The following is a 23,568-nucleotide window of genomic DNA, read 5'->3' on the forward strand; positions in this document are numbered from 1 at the left end:
GCCGAAGGGAGACGCTTAACAACTGAGCCATCCAGGCACCCCTATTTTGTGTGTTATATGTATTTTATACTGTATTCTTACAGTAAGCTAGAGAAAATAAAACGTTATTAAGAAAATCATAAGGAAGGGGCGCCTGGCTGGCTCATTCGGTTAAGCGTCTGCCTTTGGCTCAGGTCATGATCTCAGGGTCCTGGGGTTAAACCTTGAGTTGGGCTCCTCACTCAGCAGGGAATCTGCTTCTCCCTCTTCCTCTGACCCTCCCCCAGCTCATTCTCTTTCTCTGAAATAAATAAATAAAAATCTTTTTAAAAAATAAAATCCGGATGCCTGGGTGGCATAGTTGGTTAAGCGTCTGCCTTCAGCTCAGGTCATGATCCCAGAGTCCTGGGATCAAGCCCCACATCGGGCTCCTTGCTCAGCGGGAAACCTGCTTCTCCCACTGCCTGCTGCTCTGCCTGCTTGTTCTCTCTCTCTCTGACAAATAAATACATAAAATCTTTTGAAAATAATAATAAAATCATAAAGAAGAGAAAATACATTTACAGTACTGTGCTGTAAAAATCCACATGTAAGTGGATTCTTTTGATTGAAACCCCTGTCGTTGTAGTTGTTTTAAGATTTATTTGTATGAGAGAGAGAGAGCGTGCATGAGGCAGAGGGAGAGAATCTTTCAGGCAGACTCCCCACTGAGTGTGGAGCCCGACACAGGGCTCAATCCCCTGACCCATGAGATCATGACCTAAACCCAAACCCAAACCCGGAGTCAGATGCTCAACCAACTGAGCCAACCAGGCGCCCCAAAACCCATGTTAATCAAGATTCACCTGTGTACATGGAAACTGAAGCAACACCTACAATTTGCATAGTGTTTTCCTATTCATTATTTCTTTTAATCCTTATTAATCTTCCATCTCTGAGATAGTGATCATGTAGAGAATTGGACTTTCTGAAGGTCGCATAGCTGGTAAGTAGCAGGGCTGGGACTGAAATCACATCTTTTCAGTCTGGTCTTTTTTCTGGCATCACTATATTTGCCTCCCAGCAGCAGCAGGCCATGGCGGTTAGAACTCTCTGCTAAAGGGTCCCTCAAGCTTTTTATTTTTAATTCCTAAAGAAACGTGTGCCGAACTTCATTGCATGAACACGTGTTCACAACTGTCTGATCTGTCACACTTGTATTGGGAGTACTTCGAGGGCTCTGATACTAAGTGTCTTACTGTTCTCTTTATGCGCAGTTGCCATTAGTGTTACTGCCTACTTGATAATGATGAACACCAGCTGGAGAGCAGACTTCTACTTTGAGGCAAAACAGATTTGAAATAAGTAAAGGCTTTTTAAAATATACATATGGGGCGCCTGGGTGGCTCAGTCGGTTAATTGTCTGCCTTCAGCTCAGGTCATGATCCCGGCGTCCTGGGATCGAGCTCCGCATCGGGCTCCCTGCTCAGCGGGAACCCTGCTTCTCCCTCTCCTACTCCCCCTGCTTGTGTGCCCTCTCTCGTCGTGACTCTCTCTGTCAAATAAATAAAATCTTTAAAAAAAATAAAATAAAATATACATAAATTTTAAAATGTGACCTATTCATTCTTTTGGCAGTTTTAGACTATTCATAGTGCTTTTAAGGTTTAATCTGAGGGACGCCTGGGTGGCTCAGTCGTTAAGCGTCTTCCTTCGGCTCAGGTCATGATCCCAGGGTTTTGGGATCGAGTCCCACATCGGGCTCCTTGGTCAGTGAGGAGCCTGCTTCTCCCTCTCCCTCTGCTGCTCCCCCTGCTTGTGCTCTCTCTCTCTCTCTCTGACAAATAAAAAAAAAAAATCTTAGAATTTTAATCTGAGACAAAGGGTAAGTAAGACCTTGAGTGATGGAAGTGAAGATATGAGATGTATTGAGCACTTCTCAAAGTGTATTCCAGCTCATTTTTTTTCCAAATGAAGACTTTTTTCTTCTAAAAAGGGACCAAAGGTAGTAGAACTTGCTTTTTCTAATTTATTAATTAGAAATTAATTTCTATTTATTAGAAAGAGTTTGATATTTTGGGGGCAACAAATTGGAACTTCTAGAAAGGTTTTGTGAAAAGTTTATTTTACCCTTTGAATATGTGAAAATATGTTACCAAAACAAAGAATCTGGAAAGATGAGGCCTATGAGGGCAGGTATAAAAAATTTTTCATTTTTGCTCCATTCATTATATAGGCCACACAATCAAGAAAAGTTCCCAGATTGTAGCCCTACAAAGATGAAGACTATTGAATTCTCTCATTGCCACCTATCATGAAACTTGATAGAAGCTCAGTGCTGCTACAGTATTTAAAGGGGGAGGGACTAAAATGCACTCCTGGGCACCTTGGATTATTAGATGTATGGTATTTGCCAGCTGACTCATTGATAATGTCATTTTGATTTGCCTTTGGAGGTAAAATTCTAGGTACTTGGTCCTACAGTTTTGCAAAGTTTTAATACAAATTCATTAAACAACAATAACGTCTCTCATAGGCCTGGAACTTCATTAGCATTTGAATGTCCCCTTTCTGGTTAGTTTTAAAAGGAACCCATAAGGGTGCCTGGGTGGCTCAATTGGTTAAGTGTCTGCCTTCAGCTCAGGTCATGATCTCAGGGTCTCGGGATCTAAACACCGCCCCCCCCATAGTGCTCCCTGCTCAGCAGGGAGTCTGCTTCTCCCTATTCTGCTCCTCCCCATTCCTCATGCTCTCTCTCTTTCTCTCAAATAAATAAATAAGATCTTTAAAAATAAAAATAAATTTAAAGGAAGCCATAAAACATACCAAAAAGAATTAGAAGCACTTAAGGTGAACTTTGCAGTTAGCTTAAGCTCAGGTTTTATATTAACTTTTCTATATTGTGTTAAATATTAAGTACAAAGTAATTTCCACTCCACAACTAGAGGACACAAATAATTTTTTTTAATTTGTGTTATACTAGTTAAATATACTTACCGCCTAATCCTAAGAACTTTTGTTAATCATATTTCTGTTTTAGAGTGCCTAAGTGGCACCGTCAGTTAAGTGTCCAACTCTTGATTTTGGCTTGGTCATAATCTCAGGGTCATGAGATCAAGCCTGTGTTGGGCGCGATACTGGGCATAGAGCCTGCTTAAGGTTCTCTCTGTCTCTCTCTACCTCTCCCCATCCTGCACTCGAGTTTTCTCTATCTTTCTTCACCCTCTTAAAAATTAATAATAAAATAAGGGTGCCTGGGTGGCTCAGTGGGTTAAGCAGCTGCCTTCAGCTCGGGTCATGATCCCAGGATCCTGGGATCAAGCCCTGCATTGGGATCCCTGCTTAGCAGGGAGCCTGCTTTTCCCTCTCCCTCTGCCTGCCACTCTGCCTACTTGTGCTCTCTCTCTGTCAAATATAGAAATAAAATCTCTAAAAATAATAATAAAAAGTAAATTTAAAAATAAAAATAAATTAAAACCACATTAAAGATTTTAAAAGATTAAAGATAAAATATCCTTTTTATTTTGTGATTTTTAAATAGATGGAATCAGGAGTCATTCAATTATTAATTGACTTATTTTTAGAATGTGGATATTAACACCTTAATTTTTTATTATAAATTCAGTGACATTTAGTAGAGAAGATACTAGTGTACCTCAGCTTAGGAAATATTTCTAATACAACTCCCTCATTTTATTATTAGATAAAGAATCTAAGTTTTACAGAGCCTACGGTTTTGATCCAGGGTAACACACAGTTAACAGCATATAAAGACTAAAATCCAAGTCTCCTGGCTCCTAATTCAGTGCTTTAGGTATTTTTCCCGTATCTATAATCATGTTTCTCATTGGTCTGTGAATGAGACTGCAGATGTAGAGCAATCAGAATATTGAAAGAAACTGCCATTTTCTTTGTAGAGCCTCAGTTTGTGAGAGCGGCCAGGGCAGTTTTAAGATTATAGATTCCCAGGGGCGCCTGGGTGGCTCAGTCGGTTAAGTTTCTGACTGTTGATTTCAGCGCAGGTCCAGATCTCAGGGTCATGAGATCAAACCTCACGTTGAGCTTCCTGCTCATTGGGGAGTCTGCTTCCCTTCTTCCCCTCTTCCCCTGCTGTCACTCTCTCTCTCTAAAAAAAAAAAAAAAAAGAAGTTTTTTTGTTGTTTTTACGATTTTATTTATTTATTTATTTGTCAGAGAGAGATAACCAGGGGGACCAGCAGACAGAGGGAGAAGTAGGCTCCTCGCTAAGCAAGGGAGCCTGATGTGGGACTCAATCCCAGCACCCTGCGATCAGGACCTGAGCCGAAGATAGATGCTTAACTGACTGAGCCACCCAGGTGCTCCAGATTCTCAGTATAATGAAGTTTGAAAGGCTCTCTGGTCCATCCTCCTCTTTCACACTGGAGTACATACTCTGGTATCCTTAATAATACTATATTCCTGTGTGTCTTCCTCTTCACCTTCTTTGGAACATCTCAGGGTCTTTTGAGTTCTAGCTGCCCTTATTTTATGTGGGTTCTGATGCCTCTGGAATCATGCAGAACAAATCTAATCCATCATGTAATAGCCCTTCACATTTGTGAAATCTTGATCTCTGCCAGTCTTAAAAACACTCCAGCACCTTCACCTGTCCCTCATCCTCACCAACCTCTGCTTGACCCTGGTGTTTTAGTTCCTTTTTGTAGTGTAGTATGTAGAAGGGAGCACACTATAGCCAGCTAGAATGGATTGGAACTGTTATCTTCCTTGTTCAGAAGGCTTTATTTTATCAATACAGTCTGAGGTCAGGGGATTTTCTTAGCTCCATCTTACTGTTGATTTAGTGAGTCATAAGGACTGCTAAATCACATCCTTTCTCTCCCCACTCCCTACCCCTTGGGTTTTTGCATATGTTGTTTTTGGAACCCAACACTAAACTTTATAATTATCCTTGTTCAGTTTCATTGAGGCGATTTTGGCCCCTCATATTTAACCTTCCAAGCTCAGAAGAGTCTTTTTCAGCGTTGTGTGGCTCCCTCCCCAAGGCGTATTCTTTAGGGGAATAACAACAGTAGAATACTGATTTTTACCAAGTGATGTTTTCTTTTAAGAAGTCCTCTTGGGGGTCGCCTGGGTGGCTCAGTCAGTTAAGGGTCTGCCTTCGGCTCAGGATCCTGGGATTGAGCCCCGAATCCGGCTCCCTGCTCAGCAGGGAGCCTGCTTCTCCCTCTGCCCCTCCGCCCTGCTTGTGCATGGTCTCACTCTCTCTCTATTTAAAAAAAAAAAAAGGAAGTCCTCCTGAAAGGCTGTAATACTACTTATTCATCCAATTAGGGCATTGTTCAAAATTCTTTTGCTACTTCTTTTTTCTTTGTTACCTGGATGTATCACTACATCCCTGCTTAAAAAGTGTGCTGTCTACATCTCTAAAATTATCAATGAGTTTTTACTTGTGTTACAATTTGTATTCCTGGAGCTGCAATTTTTCCTAAAATTTCCTGTGAATTATAGTGTGTATGTCCCAGTTTGGACCAAACGATACACATTAAAACGGTACAGAAATACAGAAATTGTCACAGCTGTGTTTTAAGCATTTTAATTAAGATTATAGTATTGTTAAACTAGACTGCCTTTGACCGTTAAATACATGCCCATTTAATTTGTGACTGAGCTGAATCCAGTTACAGCTTTCCATTAGAATCCCTCAATTCCCACTTGTCCTCTTTTGTTCACAAACTAACAGAGCTGCAGCTGCAGCCTTTCAGCAGAGAAGAGGGGAGATGTTAAATATAGCCTGGCCTGGTGCTGTGGTGAAAACTGACACGGCCGCTTGCAGGCTCTGTGCAGTAACATGCTGATCCTGAATGTAGGGCAATTACTAATTCGACTGTAAACAGGGACTCTAGACATGACCTCAGATGCTGCAGTTCTGCATATAAGTAACAAGCAGAAGTGCCTACTTTGGAGTAGCAAGGGAGTGATAAAACGAAAGATTGAGGATGGGGAAAGTAGGAGGCTGGTGTGGAGGAGCAGAGGTAAATATTATTGTGTTTTATTCTACCTGTTGGATATTAGTTTCACTGGTGTTTATAATATTTAAATAAAACGAAATAAAGCCGTGTATAGCCAGTGGTGAGAATGGGTCACAACTGAGGTATTTAATGACTTTGGAGTAAAAAAGTGGAGGGAAGGGTGCCTGGGTGGCTCAGTCGTTAAGCGTCTGCCTTGGGCTCAGGTCATGATCCCAGGGTCCTGGGATCAAGCCCCACATCGGGCTCCCTGCTCCGCGGGAAGCCTGCTTCTCCCTCTGCCTCTTCCTGCAGCTCCCCCTGCTTGTGTTCCCTCTCTCGCTGTGTCTCTCTCTGTCAAATAAATAAATAAAATCTTTAAAAAAAAAAAAAAGTGGAGGGAAGCAGATAGTATTGAAATTTCTCCTTTAACTGGGACTTTGGGTAGCTCATGAATCCTCTTCTGGGAAGCATACATGTCATGTCCAGCATCAAACATATTTATGAGAATAACTCCAGAGGCAGGAAATTCCCATAAATAATGCCCATATAGGCTTTGGATAGTAGTTCATGCAGAACAGACCATGATGGCGATTCAGGACCTTAGACATAGCGACTCTTGGGTATATGATAAGAAAGTTTAATTTTCAAATCCAGTGAAGCAACTGTAAGCATTTGAAAGAATCTTTTATTATATCAAGTGTATCTGTGTATCTCCACAGACACAAATTAAGTGTACTCAATTCAAACAAAAATCTTTCTTTGAGTCAACTTGATGCTGAAATTTACACATAAACTAAGAAAAACCCAAGAGAGACTACCACTAAATAACTGGCATATATATCATAGCATATCAAAAGTCTTCAAAAGAAGTTCACTTCAAGAAGTATATTTAAAAATAATGAATTATGGTTACTATTCTTGATAATAAAGCATTTTTTGAGCTCTGTGCTAGCCATTTTGCTAGTATAGCAGTAGCTCATTAGTTCTTCCCAACAATCTGTGAAAAGTGAATTACTAGTTTTATTTTTTGGAGGTGTGGCTCAGAAAACTTAACTACTTTGCCAGTGTTAAATGGCCACAAACACTGGGACTGACATTTGAATGGAGTCTGCCTGAAATTTAGATTGTCTCAAATGTTTAGTGGTTTCTGAAATAGCTGTAATTGATTACTTTATATAATCTCACCTTTGTAAACATAGTAACTTTCTTGTGTCTGCCATGCATAAGGTACAAAGCCAGTGTCTAAAGTTGTATTCCATTTTAAAAATGTGTATCTTGTTTTTGAGTTCCTTTGGAGATGGATCATTCACAAAGACAAAAATATTTTAAGTGAGAGAAATAATTTTAGGCTCACCAGTTCAGCTTTTATGGTTTCGTGGTAATTGGTAATTGTCTGGCTTTGTGTGACAAGTTTACCTCTAGCCATGGATCTTAGCTTTTGATAAATAGTAGATTTGATATACTCAAACAATTCTTTTGTTTGAAGATGTCTGACTTTTTTTTTTTTTTTTTTGACATTACCTACCATTAGCCTGCCTGAATGATCCAGAGCAAGTAAGGTAAAGAGTATTTGGAGTGTTGTGAAGGGTAAAGTGGGGAGAAAATTGCAGCTTTGAGTAGAGCAATCAGAACAATCTAAAAGTAAGCCTTATTGGTGAGGAAATATTTGATCAAAAACTTGAAAATGAGGAAGTTACCAGTGTGAATACCTGTGGGAAGAGTATTCCAGGCAAAAGTGACAGCGAGAGGAAAGACCCTAAGGTGGAAGCATGCCTGGTTTTATTAAAGAGGAAAGGCAGTGAGGCCAGTGTGGCCTGAACAAGAGGGATCTGGGGGGAAAGTAGTAGGAGGTGGCGTCAAGGAGGTAACGGCAAACCATAACACGTAGGGCAACAGTTCTCAAACTTTTTGGTTTCAAGACTCCTTTATAATCTGAAGAGTTATTGAGGATTACCAGTCTGGTTTATATCTATCAGTAAACTGAGAGCTTTTAAAAACAAGGGTACACAGGCACACGTTCCACTACAGCAGTGAAGTCATCACATACCATGTAGATCCAGTGGAAAACTCCCGTATAGATTCATGAGGGAATGATAGTGACAAAGGCAAAAAACATTTTAGGATTATTGTTGTTATGACAATTGCAGACATTCTTAAAAGTTCTCCAGAAAAAATCCTCATGTCCCTGATCATACTTTAAGAACTGGTATGTAGGGCGCCTGGGTGGCTCAGATGGTTAAGCGTCTGCCTTCGGCTCAGGTCATGATCCCAGGGTCCTGGGATCGAGTCCCGCATCGGGCTCCCTGCTCCTTGGGAGCCTGCTTCTCCCTCTGCCTCTCTCTCTCTCTCTCTCATGAATAAATAAATAAATAAAAAGTTAAAAAAAACTGCTATGTAGACTGTTATAGCCCTTGTAAGGTTTTGATCAGATGAGTCATGATCTGATTTAGGTTTTAGCTGGGCTGCTCTGGCTCTTGGTTAGAAAATGGATTGTAGGGAAGCAAGGACAGAAACCGGGAGACCAGGTAAGATGCTATTATAGTAATCCAGGCCAGAAATGATTTATACTAGGTGGTAGCAGTATATAGGAGCTTTGAAATGGTCTGATTTTGGATGTATTTTAAAGGTAGAGCCAATAGCATTTCTTGACAGATTCCATATAAGGTGTGAGAGAAAGAAGTTAAAATTGGCACCAATGGTTTTTGGTTTCTTTCCTGAGAAACTAGAGAGATGGAGTTGGCATCGGCTAAGATGGGGAAGGTTATGGATGGAGTAGGTTTTGGAGAAAGGTCAGGTGTTCAGTTTTGCATGTGTTGTGTTTAAGATATTTGTTGAGCATTCAAGTAAAGATATCAAGTAGTCATTTGGATGAATGAGTCTAGAGTTCGGAAGTGAGTTATAGACTGAAGATAAACATTTGAGAGTTGTTGGCATGCATATGCTATTTAAAGCCAGGACAGGGGCGCCTGGGTGGCTCAGTTAGTTAAGCCTCTGCCTTCGGCTCAGGTCATGATCCCAGGGTCCTGGGATCGAGCCCTGCACCGGGATCCCTGCTCAGCGGGGAGCCTGTGTCTCCCTCTCCTCCCCACTTGTGCTCTCTGTTGCTTTCTATCTCGCTATCTCTGTCTCTCTCAAATAAATAAATAAAATCTAAATAAATAATAAATAAAGCCGTGACACTAGATGAGGGCAGTAAATGATCAGTTAATTGTCCTGCCTTTATCAATTTAAATAATAATTGCATTTCTCTACAGTGTTGCAGAGTACATGTCTGCACATACATTTCAGGAGACTACCTTCTTTGAGTAAAGAAATAAACAGATTCACACAGATTAAATGACTTCCCTTGGGTCACCAGTATTGTAAGTGATGAAACTAGGGTTCCAAAGCCTTTATTTTCATCTACCCACCAGGTCTTTGCCTTGTTTGTATAAACCAGAAACGTCTGTGTTTATTGATTAGGTGGCTAAAAAAGCAGCTTGGTCAAGTAGAGAGGCAGCTTGGACAGTTGGGGAAATTTTGCTTTCCTTTCCACACACATATCTCAGGATCTGTAAATATTTAATTTGTTAAAACTTGGAGATAAAAGGAACAGATTTTGTATTGCAGCTTTTACTTTATTTTTTTTATTTTTTTTTAAAGATTTTATTTACTTGAGAGAGAGAATGAGAGATAGAAAGCACAAGAGGGAAAGAGGGTCAGAGGGAGAAGCAGACTCCCTGCTGAGCAGGGAGCCCGATGTGGGACTCGATCCCAGGACTCCAGGATCATGACCTGAGCCGAAGGCAGTCGCCTAACCAACTGAGCCACCCAGGCACCCTGTATTGCAGATTTTAAAAATTTTAAGAGGGATTTACAAGTGTCTATCAGGTCTTGCCTGTGCTTTAGTGTTATATTTAAATCATTGCCTAATCCAAGGTCATGAAGATTTGCCCTGTGTTTTCTTCTTCTAAGAGTTATAAGGACGCCTGGGTGGCTCAGTCGGTTAAGCATCTACCTTTAGCTCAGGTCATGATCCCAGGGTCCTGGGATCGAGTCCCACATCGGGCTTCTTGCTTGGCGGGGAGCCTGCTTCTCCCTCTCTGCCTGTCTCCCTGCTTGTGTGCTCTCTCCCTTTCTCTCTCTCTCTCTCTCTCTCTCTGTGTGACAAATAAATAAATAAAATATTTTTTAAAAAAATTTTTACAATTTTAGCTCTTTTGGGGGTGCCTCGGTGGCTCAGTCAGTTAAATGTCTGCCTTCAGCTCAGGTTATTATCCCAGGGTCCTGGGATCGAGCCCCGCATCGGGCTCCCTGCTCAATGGGGAGCCTGCTTCTCCTCTCCCTCTGCCTGCCGCTCTACCTACTTGTGCTCTCTCTCTCTTTCTATCAAATAAATAAAATCTTTAAAAAAAATTAGCTCTTTTGTTTAAGTCTCTAATCCATTTTGAGTTAACTTTGTATGTGGTGTGAAGTGGGAGTCCAGCTTCCATTCTTTTGCATGTGGATATCCAGCTTTCCTTGTACTGTTTGTTAAAAAGACTGCCTTTTCCCCCATGTAACGGTCTTAGAACCCTTGTTTGAAAGTGAATTGGCCATATATTGTGAGGGTTTGTTTCTGGGCTCTCTTTTCGGTTCCTTTGGTCTGTGTGTCTGTCCCTATGCCAGTATCACACTGTTTTGATTACTATAACTTTGTAGTAAGTTTTGAATTTGGGAAATGTGACTCTTCTTTGTTCTTGTTTTTAAAACTATTTCTGGCTCTTCATGGTCTTTTGAGATTCCATATGAATTTCGGGATTGGTTTTTCTATTTCAGTAAAAATGGGAGGGGCGCCTGGGTGGCTCAGTTGGTTAAGCTACTGCCTTCAGCTCAGGTCATGATCCTGGAGTCCCAGGATCGAGTCCCACATCGGGCTCCCTGCTCAGCAGGGAGTCTGCTTCTCCCTCTGACCCTCCCCCCTCTCATGTGTTCTCTCTCCGTCTCTCATTCTCGCTCTCTCAAATAAATAAAATCTTTAAAAAAGAAAAAAAAATTCTGAGCACAAGAGTAAAAATTAAAAATGCTGTTGGGGTTTTGTTAGGAATTGCATTGAATCTCTACATTGCTTTGGATAGTATTATCATCTTAACAATATTAAGCCTCCCAATCCATGAACATGAGATGTTTTCCATTTATTTAGAAACCTTAATTTCTTTCAGCAATGTTTAGTTTTCAGTGTACAAATCTTATGCTTCCTTGGCTAATTCCTAAATATTTTATTCTTTTTGAGGCTATTGTAAATGGTGTTGATTTTTAAATTTCCTTCTTGGGTTGTTCATTGAACGTATATAGAATACAACTGGGGGCACCTGGGTGATGTATTCAGTTAGGCGTTGGACTCTTGGTTTTAGCTCAGTTGGTGATCTCAGGGTCGTGGGATTGAGCCCCGCATCAAGTTCCATGCTCATCACAGAATCTGTGTTGGACTCTCTCTCTTCCTCTCCCTCTGCCCCTCCCTCTTATTCCCTCTTTCTCTCTCAAATAAATAAATCCTTTTTTAAAAAAAGAATACAACTGAATACTGTGTGTTGATTTTTTTTTTAAGATTTTATTTATTTGGGTGCCTGGGTGGCTCAGCTGGTTAAGCAACTGCCTTCGGCTCAGGTCATGATCCTGGAGTCCCGGGATCGAGTCCCACATCGGGCTCCCTGCTCAGCGGGGAGTCTGCTTCTCCCTCTGACCCTCTTCCCTCTCTTGCTCTCTATCTCTCATTCTCTCTCTCTCAAATAAATAAATAAAATCTTTTTTAAAAAAAAGGTTTTATTTATTTGAGGGGGCGGGGGACAAGCACACTCCACACTGAGCACAGAGCCTGACGCCAGGCTCCATCCCATGACCCTGAGATGACAACCTGAGCAGAAACCAAGAGTCGGATGGCTGCTCAACCATCCCAGCCACCTAGGCGCCCCTGTGTGTTGATATCTTATAACTGCTGACTTAATTTATTAGTGCTAACATTTTTTTGTATGTCAGTTCTTTCAAGCTTTCTGTGTATAAGATCATTTATGAACAGAGATAATTTTACCTCTTCCTTTACAATTTGGATGCCTTTTATCTCCTTAGCCTAATTGCTTTGGTTAGAAATTCCAGAACCATGTTGAATTGAAGTGGCAAGAGTGGACAGCCTTGTCATGTTTTTGATATTAGAGAGAAAGCTTTCAGTCTTTCACCATTGAGTATGATGTGGGTTTTTCATATATGGCCTTTATCATGTTAAGGAAATTTCCTTCTATTCCTAGTTTATTGGGTATTTATGAAAGTGAATTGAATTTTGTCACATGCTTCTGCATCAATAGAGATAATTATGTAGTGTTTTATCCTTCATTCTAATAATGTGTAGTAAATTACATTCATTGCTTTTCATATGCTGAACCATCTTTGCATTCGAGGAATAAATCTCACTTGGCCATGATACATACATTTAGTATACTGAAGAATTTAGTTTGCTAGTATTTGTTGAGGATTTTTGCATCTATATTCACAGGGGATATTGTGTAGTTTTCTTTTCTTGTAGTGTCTGTCTGGCTTTGGTATCAATAATGCTGGCCTTAGAATGAGTTAAGAAATATTCCCTCCTCTTTAATCTTTTGGAAGAGTTTAAGAAAGGATTGGTATTGGGGCGCTTAGGTGGCTCAGTCGATTAAGCTTCTGACTTGATCTCAGCTCAGGTCTTGATCTCCCGGTTGTGATAGGCCCTTCATGGGTCTCTGAGGGGAGTCAGCTTCAAATTCTCTCTCTCCCTCTCACCCTTCCCCACCCCACATGTTCCTGCTTTCTCTCTCAAATAAATAAATATTAAGGAAGGAAGGAAGAAGGAAAGAAAGAAGGAATTGGTGTTAATTCTTCAAATGTTTTGTCACAGTTTTTGTGATAGGAAGAAATGAATCAGGTCTTTTTTGAAGCTGTCAACAGTATTTCAAGGAACTAGAAAGATGTCTTGAGGACTGCACATTTCCATAAGCACAATATGAAATTACCATTGTATAAATCAACTCAAAAGTCACTAGGGTCTGCTGGCCTCTTAGCTTTGTTCCTGGGCTGCTTCTTATTTATGTGCTGATGTATCTAGAATCACATGGTCTATATCCTCATGTCTGTTTTGGAGTATTCTGTATCGGAGATTGGGCATCCTCAGAAAGTCTTTTGACTATGTATATTCAGTCTCTAAAATACTTCACATACACTGTAATCCTTAAATCCTCTTTGAGAACTTGGTGAGTGATCTCAAATTTAGTAATAAAGAAGCTTAAGGCAGAAAAATTTTGCCTGTAAGCACAAAGGATTTCTGGCTTTTGTGTTTTGTTTTGTTTTGACCCCTTAATGAGGCTGCATTTTGCACAGATTGGTTCCTCCTTTGTTTTACCTCCTTTATCAGCCTAAGACAAGGGCATTAATTATTGTTCACAGAGACTATATACAGAGTCTTCTGTGCTAAGATAAAATAAGCATTCTTATAGAATCTGAAAAGTTAGGTCCTTTTCTTTGAGGTTGAATAAGCAATGGCCAAAAATAATTCCTTATAGGCCAAAGGAGGAGGCTTTGTATCGTTATGTTTGGGCTCTCTAACTAGGTGTCTGAATGTGTCATCCATTATCACAAAACTGACCAATGGTGACTCTTGAATACAGTGACTTTCAAACATTTTTGACAGCTTCCTACAATAAGAAGTTTTATAGCATAACTTAGTACATAACAAACAAAAATGTATATACAACTAACATGAAGGTCTCAGAGGCCAATTCTTAACCTTTATTAAAGAAAATGCAACCTGCTATCTTCTATTTTGTTTATTTCTTCTTAAAAAGATGCTATTCTCAACTTGCTGAATTGATTTCATAACCTGCTAATAATTGTGGGCTTTTGGGATGCCCGAGTGGCTCAGTCAGTTAAGCGTCTGCCTTCGGTTCCGGTCATGATCCCAGAGTCCTGGGATTAAGTCCCACATTGGACTCCTTGCTTAGTGAGGAGCCTGCTTCTCTCTTCGCCGCTCTCCCTGCTTGTGTTCTCTCTCTCTGACAAATAAATAAAATCTTTAAAAAAAAAATATGGGCTTTAATTTAAAAAATATTCCTCCACGACCCTCAGATTTACCTGTGCATATCGTTTTCTGGGCTCCTATCCTTCAGGCATTTTGATTCTGTGGTTTGAAGGAGAACCCAGGAGTTACTATTTTTATTAAGTGCCCAGATAATTCTGATATAGCCATAGACAAGTATTTGGGAACTACTAATAGATCCAATCTAATAAAAACTATTTTGTTTGAAACTAAATCTGTCATATAAAATTGCTGACTCCAGGGTGCCTGGCTGGCTCAGTCGGTAGAGCATGACACTCTTGATCTTGGGGTCATGAGTTCACGCCCCACATTGGGGGTCGAGTTTACTTTAAAAAAAAGTAAATAATAAAAAAATTGCTGAAACCATCATTGTGACTTTTTAAAATTATTGCCTTTTAATTTTAGGAAATAGCCATTACCTAAACTCTCTGGACTCCAGTATTCATATTATTTAATAAAATATGGGGAGCCATTTTATGTAGTGATTGACAGATAAAGGATGGTTAAATTCCTCTTGATTATAGAAAAAACAGGCTGGGCATGTAGTAGATTTAAGTTACTCTCTGGTTTGTTCCATTCAGTAGTGATGTTGTCTTCTTTGACACAGACCAGTTTATGTCTGACTTGGAACACCAGCCATCAGGTTCAGCAGAGAAATGGCCTAACCACAGTGAGCTCTCATGTCCAGCTCCTTTCTGGAGAATCTAGAGGGTGAGTGTTGATTGAAATGTGTCATTGTTTTTATACTCAAGTCTGGTATTTGCATGCAGTGGCTGGATTTGCATGTGCTACAGAGGATGGGGGTATACACGGGCAGTCTTCTTGATAGGTCCACTCATTATCTTTGGAGCTGCACTTTGACTACAAGATTCTGCTTTTTAAATCTAACCACATTCAGGTTCTTACACTAGTGCTTATAAATTTAATCTGGGTTTGAATAGAAGGCAAGTGTTTAACTGAATTAATTAAAGCAGAGAAGCCCATCTATAAGAATTCTTTGGCTTGGGGGAAAAAAAGGATACTATGGGTTGGGTCCTGAGTAAACCTGGTTACCAGTCAGGTGTATAAGCCTACTGATTTCTGGTCATGTACTCTAAGTTTTGATGTGAGGCAGTATGAAACGGAAATAAAGCAGGAAATTTTATCTATTTGCCAGAGGCAACCTGGATCATGAGCCTGCCTTGTGGGCCCCTGTTTGCACTCCTGATAGTTCTTCTGGAATTCCATTTACAAAGAATCCAGAGAAATGAAGTCTGTGTGAGGGAGGGGCTGGGCCTCAGGCCTCTCTACCTCACCAACCCACCAGGAACAGAGCTCTCCCTCACTGTCACACAGCTCCTTTCTTCAAAGACTCTGAAAGTTACTTGAGAACATGTGTGATTCTAAATATACAAATTATATATTGTAAATATACAAATTATATTGTATATTATATATGTAAATTATAAATATACAAATTATAATTGTTGAAATGTCATTTGAATTTAATTTTAATGAATTTAGATTTGGAAGGGGACTACCCAAATCTTTATATTTAGGATACTGAAGCCCCATCAGACAAGGCACCAAAACACTGCCTTCTCCCAGAAGCTGAGCCTACCCTGGTCTCACATCATTCTTGTCTCTACTCATGAGAGGAATAAAAATGGCAACTAAATTCTTGAATCTCTTTAAGGAGAGTTTTTTTTTTTTTAAATTGAAGTATAATTGACATACGATATCCTGTTAAGTTTCAGATGTGCATCACAGTAATTTGATATTTTTATATATTACAAAATGATCCCCACGATAAGGCTGGTTACCATCTGTCACCATATAAGGTTATTACAATATCATTGACAATATTTCCTCTGCTTACATTACAACCCCATGACTTACCTATTGTTAAAGCTGGAAATTTGTATCTCTTAATCCCCTTTACCTATTTTGACCACCCCCCAAACCTTCCTCTCTATAACCAGAAAGATTTAAATGAATTTCCTCATATTATGGTTGAGAAGATCAACTGAAGAAAGATTAAGTAAATCACCTTAGTTCTATCACAGCTGAACCAAAATTAAAGTTTTATCTCTTCTACAGTTTACCCCATTGCTCTTCCCATGTATGAAGCGACAAGTAAGTTGGTCACTAGTGATCTTGGTAAGAACTGTTTCTTTGGAATGAAGGAGTCAGTGTATGACTAAGGAGTGAACAGGAGGTAAGAACAGAAACATGAAATAGCAGGCAGTGTATATAACTCCTTTAAGATATTAAGTAATGAAAGAAAAAATTAGATATAAAGGGCTATGTGGGTTCTAGGATTTTTATTTGTTTGCTTGCTTGTTTAAGGTAGAGAGCCTTACCATACTTAGTAATGATGAGAAAGATCCAGGAGGGAAGGTGGGTAGATTGACTGAAGAGCTGGAAGGGTGAAGAAAACTTTTGGAGCAAGTCTTGAAGAGGCAAATATATAGGATCCATAGCACAGGTGCTGGAATGCATCATATGGTTCTGGAGCTCAGGTTGGGTCCCCGGAGGTAATAGGTTTGGGAGTCAACAGTATATAGAAATGGACAAGATTATCCAGAGAAAATGTACAATATACCCAAAAAAAAAAAAAAAAATAGAAGGAATCTACTTACAATCTTTTTTTTTTTTAAAGATTTTATTTATTTATTTGACACAGAGAGTTAGCAAGAGCAGGAACACAAGCAGGGGGAGTGAGAGAAGGAGAAGCAGGCTTCCCGCTGAGCAGGGAGCCTCGATGCGGGGCTTGATCCCAGGACCCTGGCATCACGACCCGAGCCAGAGGCAAATGCCCAACGACTGAGCCACCCAGGTGCCCCTACTTATAATCTTAAAATTCTTCTGAATCCAGCATCTTAAAGTAAAAAGAAGTGGGTTTTGGTTTTTATTTTTTCACATTTCATTTTTTGCTGATATAAAAGGATACATGCTGATACTTGAATACACTTTTAGATACCTGTGTACTGTTTACTCAGCTGGAGATTTAATGTTTGTCTTTGAAGAATGTTTTGAGTTACAGCCTTTTCTAGAGGAAAGATCTGTATGACACTGAGTATAGTATCAGACACATAAGAGATTTCTTAAAAAGAAAGAACCCTTAATAAGACTGATTCCTCTGTCAGGTGTGGTTTTAAAAAAAAGTCATAATTTTCCTTTACTAGTAGTAAAGCTACTGTTAAAAAGTGAAAGATAGGGGTGCCTGGGTGGCTCAGTTGGTTGGGTGACTGCCTTCGGCTCAGGTCATGATCCTGGAGTCCCTGGATCAAGTCCCGCATCTGGCTCCCTGCTCGGCAGGGAGTCTGCTTCTCCCTCTGACCCTCCCCCCTCTCATGTGCTCTCTCTCTCTCTCTCTCATTCTCTCTGTCTCAAATAAATAAATAAAATCTTTTAAAAAAAAAGTGAAAGATATCTTCTAATCTTTGTGCATATATTTTCACTTTGTCCTGTGGTTGAAAGCTGTTTAATGTTTAGGGTGAAATTTAAAATGACTTAGTTAAAAACTTGGCCTGATAAAGCTCAAGCTGGTTATCTTAGTTCTTGCTTAAAATACTTAAATATTCTTTCTGTATTACCTTTATGGTGATGAGTTTTATTTTTGTTAATAAATAATAAGGGGCGCCTGGGTGGCTCAGTCGGTTAAGCGGCTGCCTTCGGCTCAGGTGGTGATCCTACGGTCCTGGGATGAAGCCCTGCATTGGGCTCCCTGCTCAGCGGAGAGCCTGCTTCTCCCTCTCCCTCTGCCTGCCACTCTGCCTACTTGTGCTCTCTATCAAATAAATAAAATCTTTAAAAATAAATAAATAAAAATCTCTCTAATGGAGATTCCAAAATACAATGGCTTAACCACATTGGAAGTTTCTCTCACACTTCATGGTAATTCACAGATCAGGATTCCCTTTATTTCATTGTTCCTCTGTTTCCTTAGTTATTATCAAAGCAGAGTTACCACTTTGACTTGAGTCTTGGCCCAAAGCAAGAGGTATTGGGGAAGGAAAGGAAGAGGTTATTGAGCCTGGGATGAGGAAGATACACATCACTTCTGTTCATATTTCATTGGAAGAAAACAAATTATATGGCCATACCTACCTACAAAGGGGAAGCTGGGAAATGTAGTTTATAGCTAAGTGGCTGTGTGAGTAGTTAAATTCAATTACTTAAGAATGAATTAGGACAGTTAGCAGTCTACCATACTTTCTGAATTTTCGGGAATTTTTTTTGTCTTTAGTTTGAGAAGGTATGTTAATAAATGCAAATTCTTCCAACTCATGCCGTAAATAGGTGAATTCAATTATTTAATGTATGTAGTTTTTTTTTTTTTAAGATTTTATTTATTTATTTGACAGAGAGAGAGCAAGTGAGAGCAGGAACACAAGCAGGGGGAGTGGGAGAGGGAGAAGCAGGCTTCCCGCCGAGCAGGGAGCCTGATGTGGGGCTCGATCCCAGGATCCTGGGATGATGACCTGAGCCGAAGGCAGACGCTTAACGACTGAGCCCCCCAGGCACTCCTAATGTATGTATTTTAGATGGTGTTCTTACAACTTATCAAAACCTAAAAGTATATCTTAGCAAAACTGTGTTGTAGAATAATATAAACCATAAATACTAGATTTCTCATCCATTTAAACTCATTCCTTTACTTCCAAATTTCTCTTGTTTTTTTCAGTGGAATTCAGAAAATAATTGGAGGCTTCATTTTATAAAAAATAACGTCTCCATAAAATGTTCACCAGAGAATGGATTATATACCTTTAAACTTGGGGTACAAGGAAGGGAAGAAAAGGTGAATTTGCCAAACCTGGATGAATGTTCCTTGTAGCTTCAAAATGAAATAACATACATAAATAGAGTCTAGTTATACCCAGAAATCCTTTACACAAATGCTCAAGATGCTCAGATGCTAGTTAGAAAGGCCCTTTGGGCTTTTGTGTATATGACTATATATCTGTCTACTCCAGGGGCAGTGTCCTGGGTTACTCTGCCCCTGTCCACCTGGTGGTGAGATTTCATCCCATACCATGCTTGTCCGCTCTAGCTCTGAAACCTTAACATTGGAGATAGCTCCAAATAAGAGACCTGTTGTTACTCAAACACCTCATTCTTATGTATAGAAATAGCATTCCAGTGGACTGTTAATTTGGATAGCAATTTTTGGATTAAAAAACTTGTTCTTACAACAAGTACTGCTGACTGTTGTGGTGGCACAGGTGATCCAGGTGCTGGGTAGCAGGAGTCAACCGCAGCTGTCCCAAGTGGGCCAAATGCTGTGACCTACATAACCTGTTAGCACAGGTGTTTAGGGCTGTTGACTCTTGTTCTAGGCTTTGAATTCACTTTACTCTTTAAAGGAGGGAAATGATAAAATTGCATAGTAGGGGTAAAACTCTGCTCTTAAATTGATGAAAAAAAAATAAAGCCATCTCACATACTTTCTGGACTAGGGCTTAAATGAATAAATTCATGCATATATATTCAAAAGAAAGTGGAAAATGAAATTGCAAGCAATTCACTGTTATTTAAGAAATAACAATGTCAAATCACTAAGTTTTCTTTGTTTTTGTTTTTTAATATTTTGTTTATTTATTTGACAGTGAGAGAGGAAACACAAGCAGGGAGAGTGAGAGAGGGAGAAGCAGGTTTCCGGCTGAGCAGGGAGCCCGATGCAGGACTCGATCCCAGGACGCAGGGATTATGACCTGAGCCGAAGGCAGACACTTAACAACTGAGCTACCCAGGAGCCCCATTAAGTTTTTTTAATCACTAAGTTGTACACCTGAAACTAATGTAAATATGCATCAGCTATACTTAAAAAAACAAAACAAAACAAAACTGGGGCACCTGGGTGGCTCAGTCGGTTGAGCATCTGCTCAGGTCATGATCCTAGGATCCTGGGATCGAGTGCCGCATTGGGCTCCCTATTCAGGAGGGAGCCTGCTTCTCCCTCTGCCTGCCGCTTCCCCTGCTTGTGCTTTCTGTCAAATAAATAAATAAAATCTTAAGAGAAAAAAAAAAAACGGGCGCCTGGGTAGCTCCGTTGGTTGAGCGGCTGCCTTCGGCTCAGGTCATGATCCCAGAGTCCTGGGATTGAGTCCCGCATCGGGCTCCTTGCTCAGCAGGGAGCCTGCTTCTCCCCTGCCTGCCATTCCCCCTGCTTGTGCTTGCTCTCTGTTTCTCTCGCTTTCTCTGTGTCAAATAAATAAATAAAATCTTTAAAAGAAAAAAAGTAAAAAAAAAAAGTATACTTGGTAAGTGGGTGGATAATGCTGGATATATACCTTCATCCTCCAGAAAATGTAAGCATTGACTTCCTCATAAAGACACAATACATCATGTGGTTTTTTTATGATGATAAAACACCATTTCTAATCACCTTGTAGATTTAAAACTTGAGCAGTGAGATAATTTAAGAAGGTGTGTTGCATGGCAGCTTGGAACATTTCTGAAGTTACTGTCCTTGGAGGGCATAAGTGTTGGGAAAAGATGATTCTCTGCTGGTACTTGCTTCTCTATTTGACTTGTTGCTACTGCTGGGAGACCTGTCTAAAATAGACACTGTCAAAATCAAAATCAGATGTCATGATGGGGCGCCTGGGTGGCTCAGTCATTAAGTGTCTGCCTTCAGCTTAGGTCATGATCCCAGGGTCCTGGGATCGAGCCCCGTATCGGGCTCCCTGCTTGGTGAGCCTGCTTCTCCCTCTCCCTCTGCCTGCCGCTTCCCCTGCTGTGCTCTCTCTCTGTCAAATAAATAAAATCTTTTTTTAAAAAAATCGGATGTCATGCATTAGTCTTAATAACATTGTTTGGGCCCCTTCCTACCGCACCACCTAGTGAACTTTCAGTATATTAATTCCCAATAGTTTCTAAGTAATTGTATTGAATTAGGATCCATTTATTCAGTCATCAGAAATTGATATTTCCTCATTAGTAAGGTACCTTGCTTGCCCTTCAGGAGCTTGCCAGCTATTTGAGAGACAAATGATGACAACCCCTACGAGTAATTTGATGTGGTGAGTTATGTGAAAGGCCATGTGCAAAGATCATGGGCCATCCTTGTGCTCCGTCTTAGCATGAGACTAGCCCATAGATCTACACGTGGAATCCACACTGAAAACACTGTTCCTTGCTTGTTATGTGGCTTGGAATAACAGGTGCCTTTTCTATATTTGTCCCTTTTGTATTGTCTCTTTCCTGTTTCCCTCTCCTTACTCTCACCATACTCCTCTCTCTCGCAGCCATCACCACATTTGTCCAGGTCTTTCACATTTTCTTTGTCTAAATGATTTATTTCCCTGTTTCTCTTCCCTTGGCCTCCAAGAAGTGACAGTTGTTTGGAAACTGATTCCACCATTCACTAAGCAAATTATGTGACCAAAGCCTCAGTTAACTGATTTATAAAGTGGGTTAGTAGTTACTTTAAAATGTTGTGAAGATTGAAATAAGATACAAAATTTCAGTTGTAAACTCTCATAGATGCTCATTAGTATTTGTGAAGTGAGTTCCCTTCTTACAGCCATCAGTATATGAATTTGAAGAATTTTTTTAATTACCTAAACTATAAAGAGAGTAGATGTTAATACTTGAAGATTTTTTAAGTGATTGTTAGTGTCTCCCTTGCTCTATGATCACATCACATTCTAAGTATAAAAATTTTTTGTCTTCGCCTCTTTTCATTTATTACAGCTGTGCTGAGATATAATTCATCACTATAAAATTCACCCTTGAAAATAGACCATTCAGTGGTTTTATTATGTTCACAGAATTGTACAACTATCACAACTATCTAATTTTAGAAAATTTTCATTATTCCAAAAGGAAAAAAAAGAAACCCCCATACCCATTAGCAGTCACTCCCTATTCCTTCCTCACCATAACTCCTTATAACCACCTATTTTCTGTCTGTGTGGTTAGCCTGTTCTGGCCATTTTATACAAATGGAATCAAACAATATATGATCTTTTGTGTCAGGTTTCTTTCACTTAGTATGTTTTCAAGGTTCACCCATGTTGTAGCATGTATTAGAACTTCATTCCTTCTTGTGGCTGAATAATGTTCCACTGTATAGATAGCCCACATTTCATTTATCCACTCATCACTTGGTTACCGACATCTGAGTTGTTTCCACTTTGGGCCTATTATGAATAATGCTGCTGTGAACTTCTATTCGAGTACAAGTTTTTATGTAGACATATGTTTTCAGTTCTTTTGAGTAAATGCCCAAGAGTATAATCTTTAGTTGATACAAGAATTTTCATTTCAAAGCAAAGAATTCTCATCATGAGAGAACTAAAGGTTCTTACTGGGGGAATTGGGGGTATTTTTTTTTAAGATTTTATTTATTCGAGACAGAGAAAGACAAAGATAGCAATAACATAAGGGAGCCGAGCGAGCACAAGCAGGGAGGAAAGGGAGAAGCAGGCTCCCTGCTGACCCTGGGATCGTGACCTGAGCCGAAGGCAGCTTAACCTACTAAGCCATCCAGGAGCCCCTGGGATATTGTTTTCTATACTGGTTCCTTAATATTGAAGTTTTTTGTTCCTTGAAGTGCTTGGCTTGTCATAGAAACCAACACAAAAGCAAGAGTCTTTTCTGAAAGGATGAGAATAAATGCCCCCGACATAATAAAAGATGCTTGTATTAGCATAAGGTAACAAAATAACTGCCACATCCTCCTTTATTCTTACCAAAACAGTTTATTTGCATTCAGTTTACAAAGTACACTGCAGGAATCAGGAGAAAACCCTCCTAAAAGGATGCAAATTAAGGAAAAGTTAGATTAACATGAACTCATTTCAGATATATCCTATCTTCTCCAGAGCATTAACTTTTAGAGTGAGGGTAAGAATGTTTCCTGTTCTCTGAGCCATCTCCCTTCCCAAACCAAACCAAACTGAACTGAAAGGGAAGAGGAGGGGTCTGGAATGATGTCTCCATTCAGTTTAGGAGCAGGCTTTAAGCACTGCATTTACCTTTATAGAAAACTGGAAAGGGGAAACATGTCTTTGACATGGAACTCGCCATTGAGCGTCATATAGTCAGTCACACAGAGGTCGCTAATCATTCTTTTTCTTGTTTTTCAGTGAACGAGATAATTGGGAGAGACATGTCCCAGATTTCTGTTTCCCAAGGAACAGCGGGGAGCAGGCAGGCTCCCCTCCCGGGTCCCGATTCCCTGGATATAGGAAGATCCGATGGGCTCTGACAGTGCTCACTGCAGCCATGTGTCCACCACCATGTACTTCTCAGCATGTTTCTCTCCTTGGACCTTGGGTTTCCAACTCTGTGGCCTTCAGGACTGGCACCAGGAGTTGGGATCACTGTATGTGGGGAAAGCAGCATTCCTCCACCTCAGGCCTTGGGTAGATTTTGTAAAAGAACAGGAGCAGCATAGACTGAGCTTTGGGGAAATGAGCTTTGCTTTTTGTATTTAAATAGGATACTTTTATATGATGGGTGCTTTGAGTGTGAATGCAGCAGGCTCTCCATTTCAGAGGTGCTGCTTTTGCAAGTGACTTGGTTGCTTAGCTATGATTGGTGATTTGT

General features: G+C 40.0%; 1 protein-coding gene across 4 annotated transcripts in view; it reads left to right on the top strand.

Moving 5' to 3' along the window:
- Positions 1 to 23,310, top strand: part of NFATC3 (nuclear factor of activated T cells 3) — a 126,271-nt gene extending 102,961 nt beyond the window's left edge. For 2 of the 4 annotated variants that reach the window (XM_028090629.2, XM_028090646.2), the window contains one exon: positions 23,106 to 23,310. In XM_028090629.2, the coding sequence (XP_027946430.1) occupies positions 23,106 to 23,227 (122 nt within the window). In that variant the 3' untranslated portion in view covers positions 23,228 to 23,310. Of the gene's footprint in view, positions 1 to 14,632; positions 14,737 to 16,104; positions 16,223 to 23,105 lie in introns of all 4 variants that reach the window. The other 2 variants (XR_003607209.2, XM_028090636.2) reach the window with 2 other exon arrangements.
- The last annotated feature ends 258 nt before the right edge of the window (positions 23,311 to 23,568 follow it).

The sequence above is a fragment of the Eumetopias jubatus genome, unplaced genomic scaffold (assembly GCF_037043125.1).
Source record: "Eumetopias jubatus isolate StellerSeaLion01/CBP00866 unplaced genomic scaffold, mEumJub1_p1.0 scaffold_10, whole genome shotgun sequence".
Classification (NCBI taxonomy): Eukaryota; Metazoa; Chordata; class Mammalia; order Carnivora; family Otariidae; genus Eumetopias; species Eumetopias jubatus.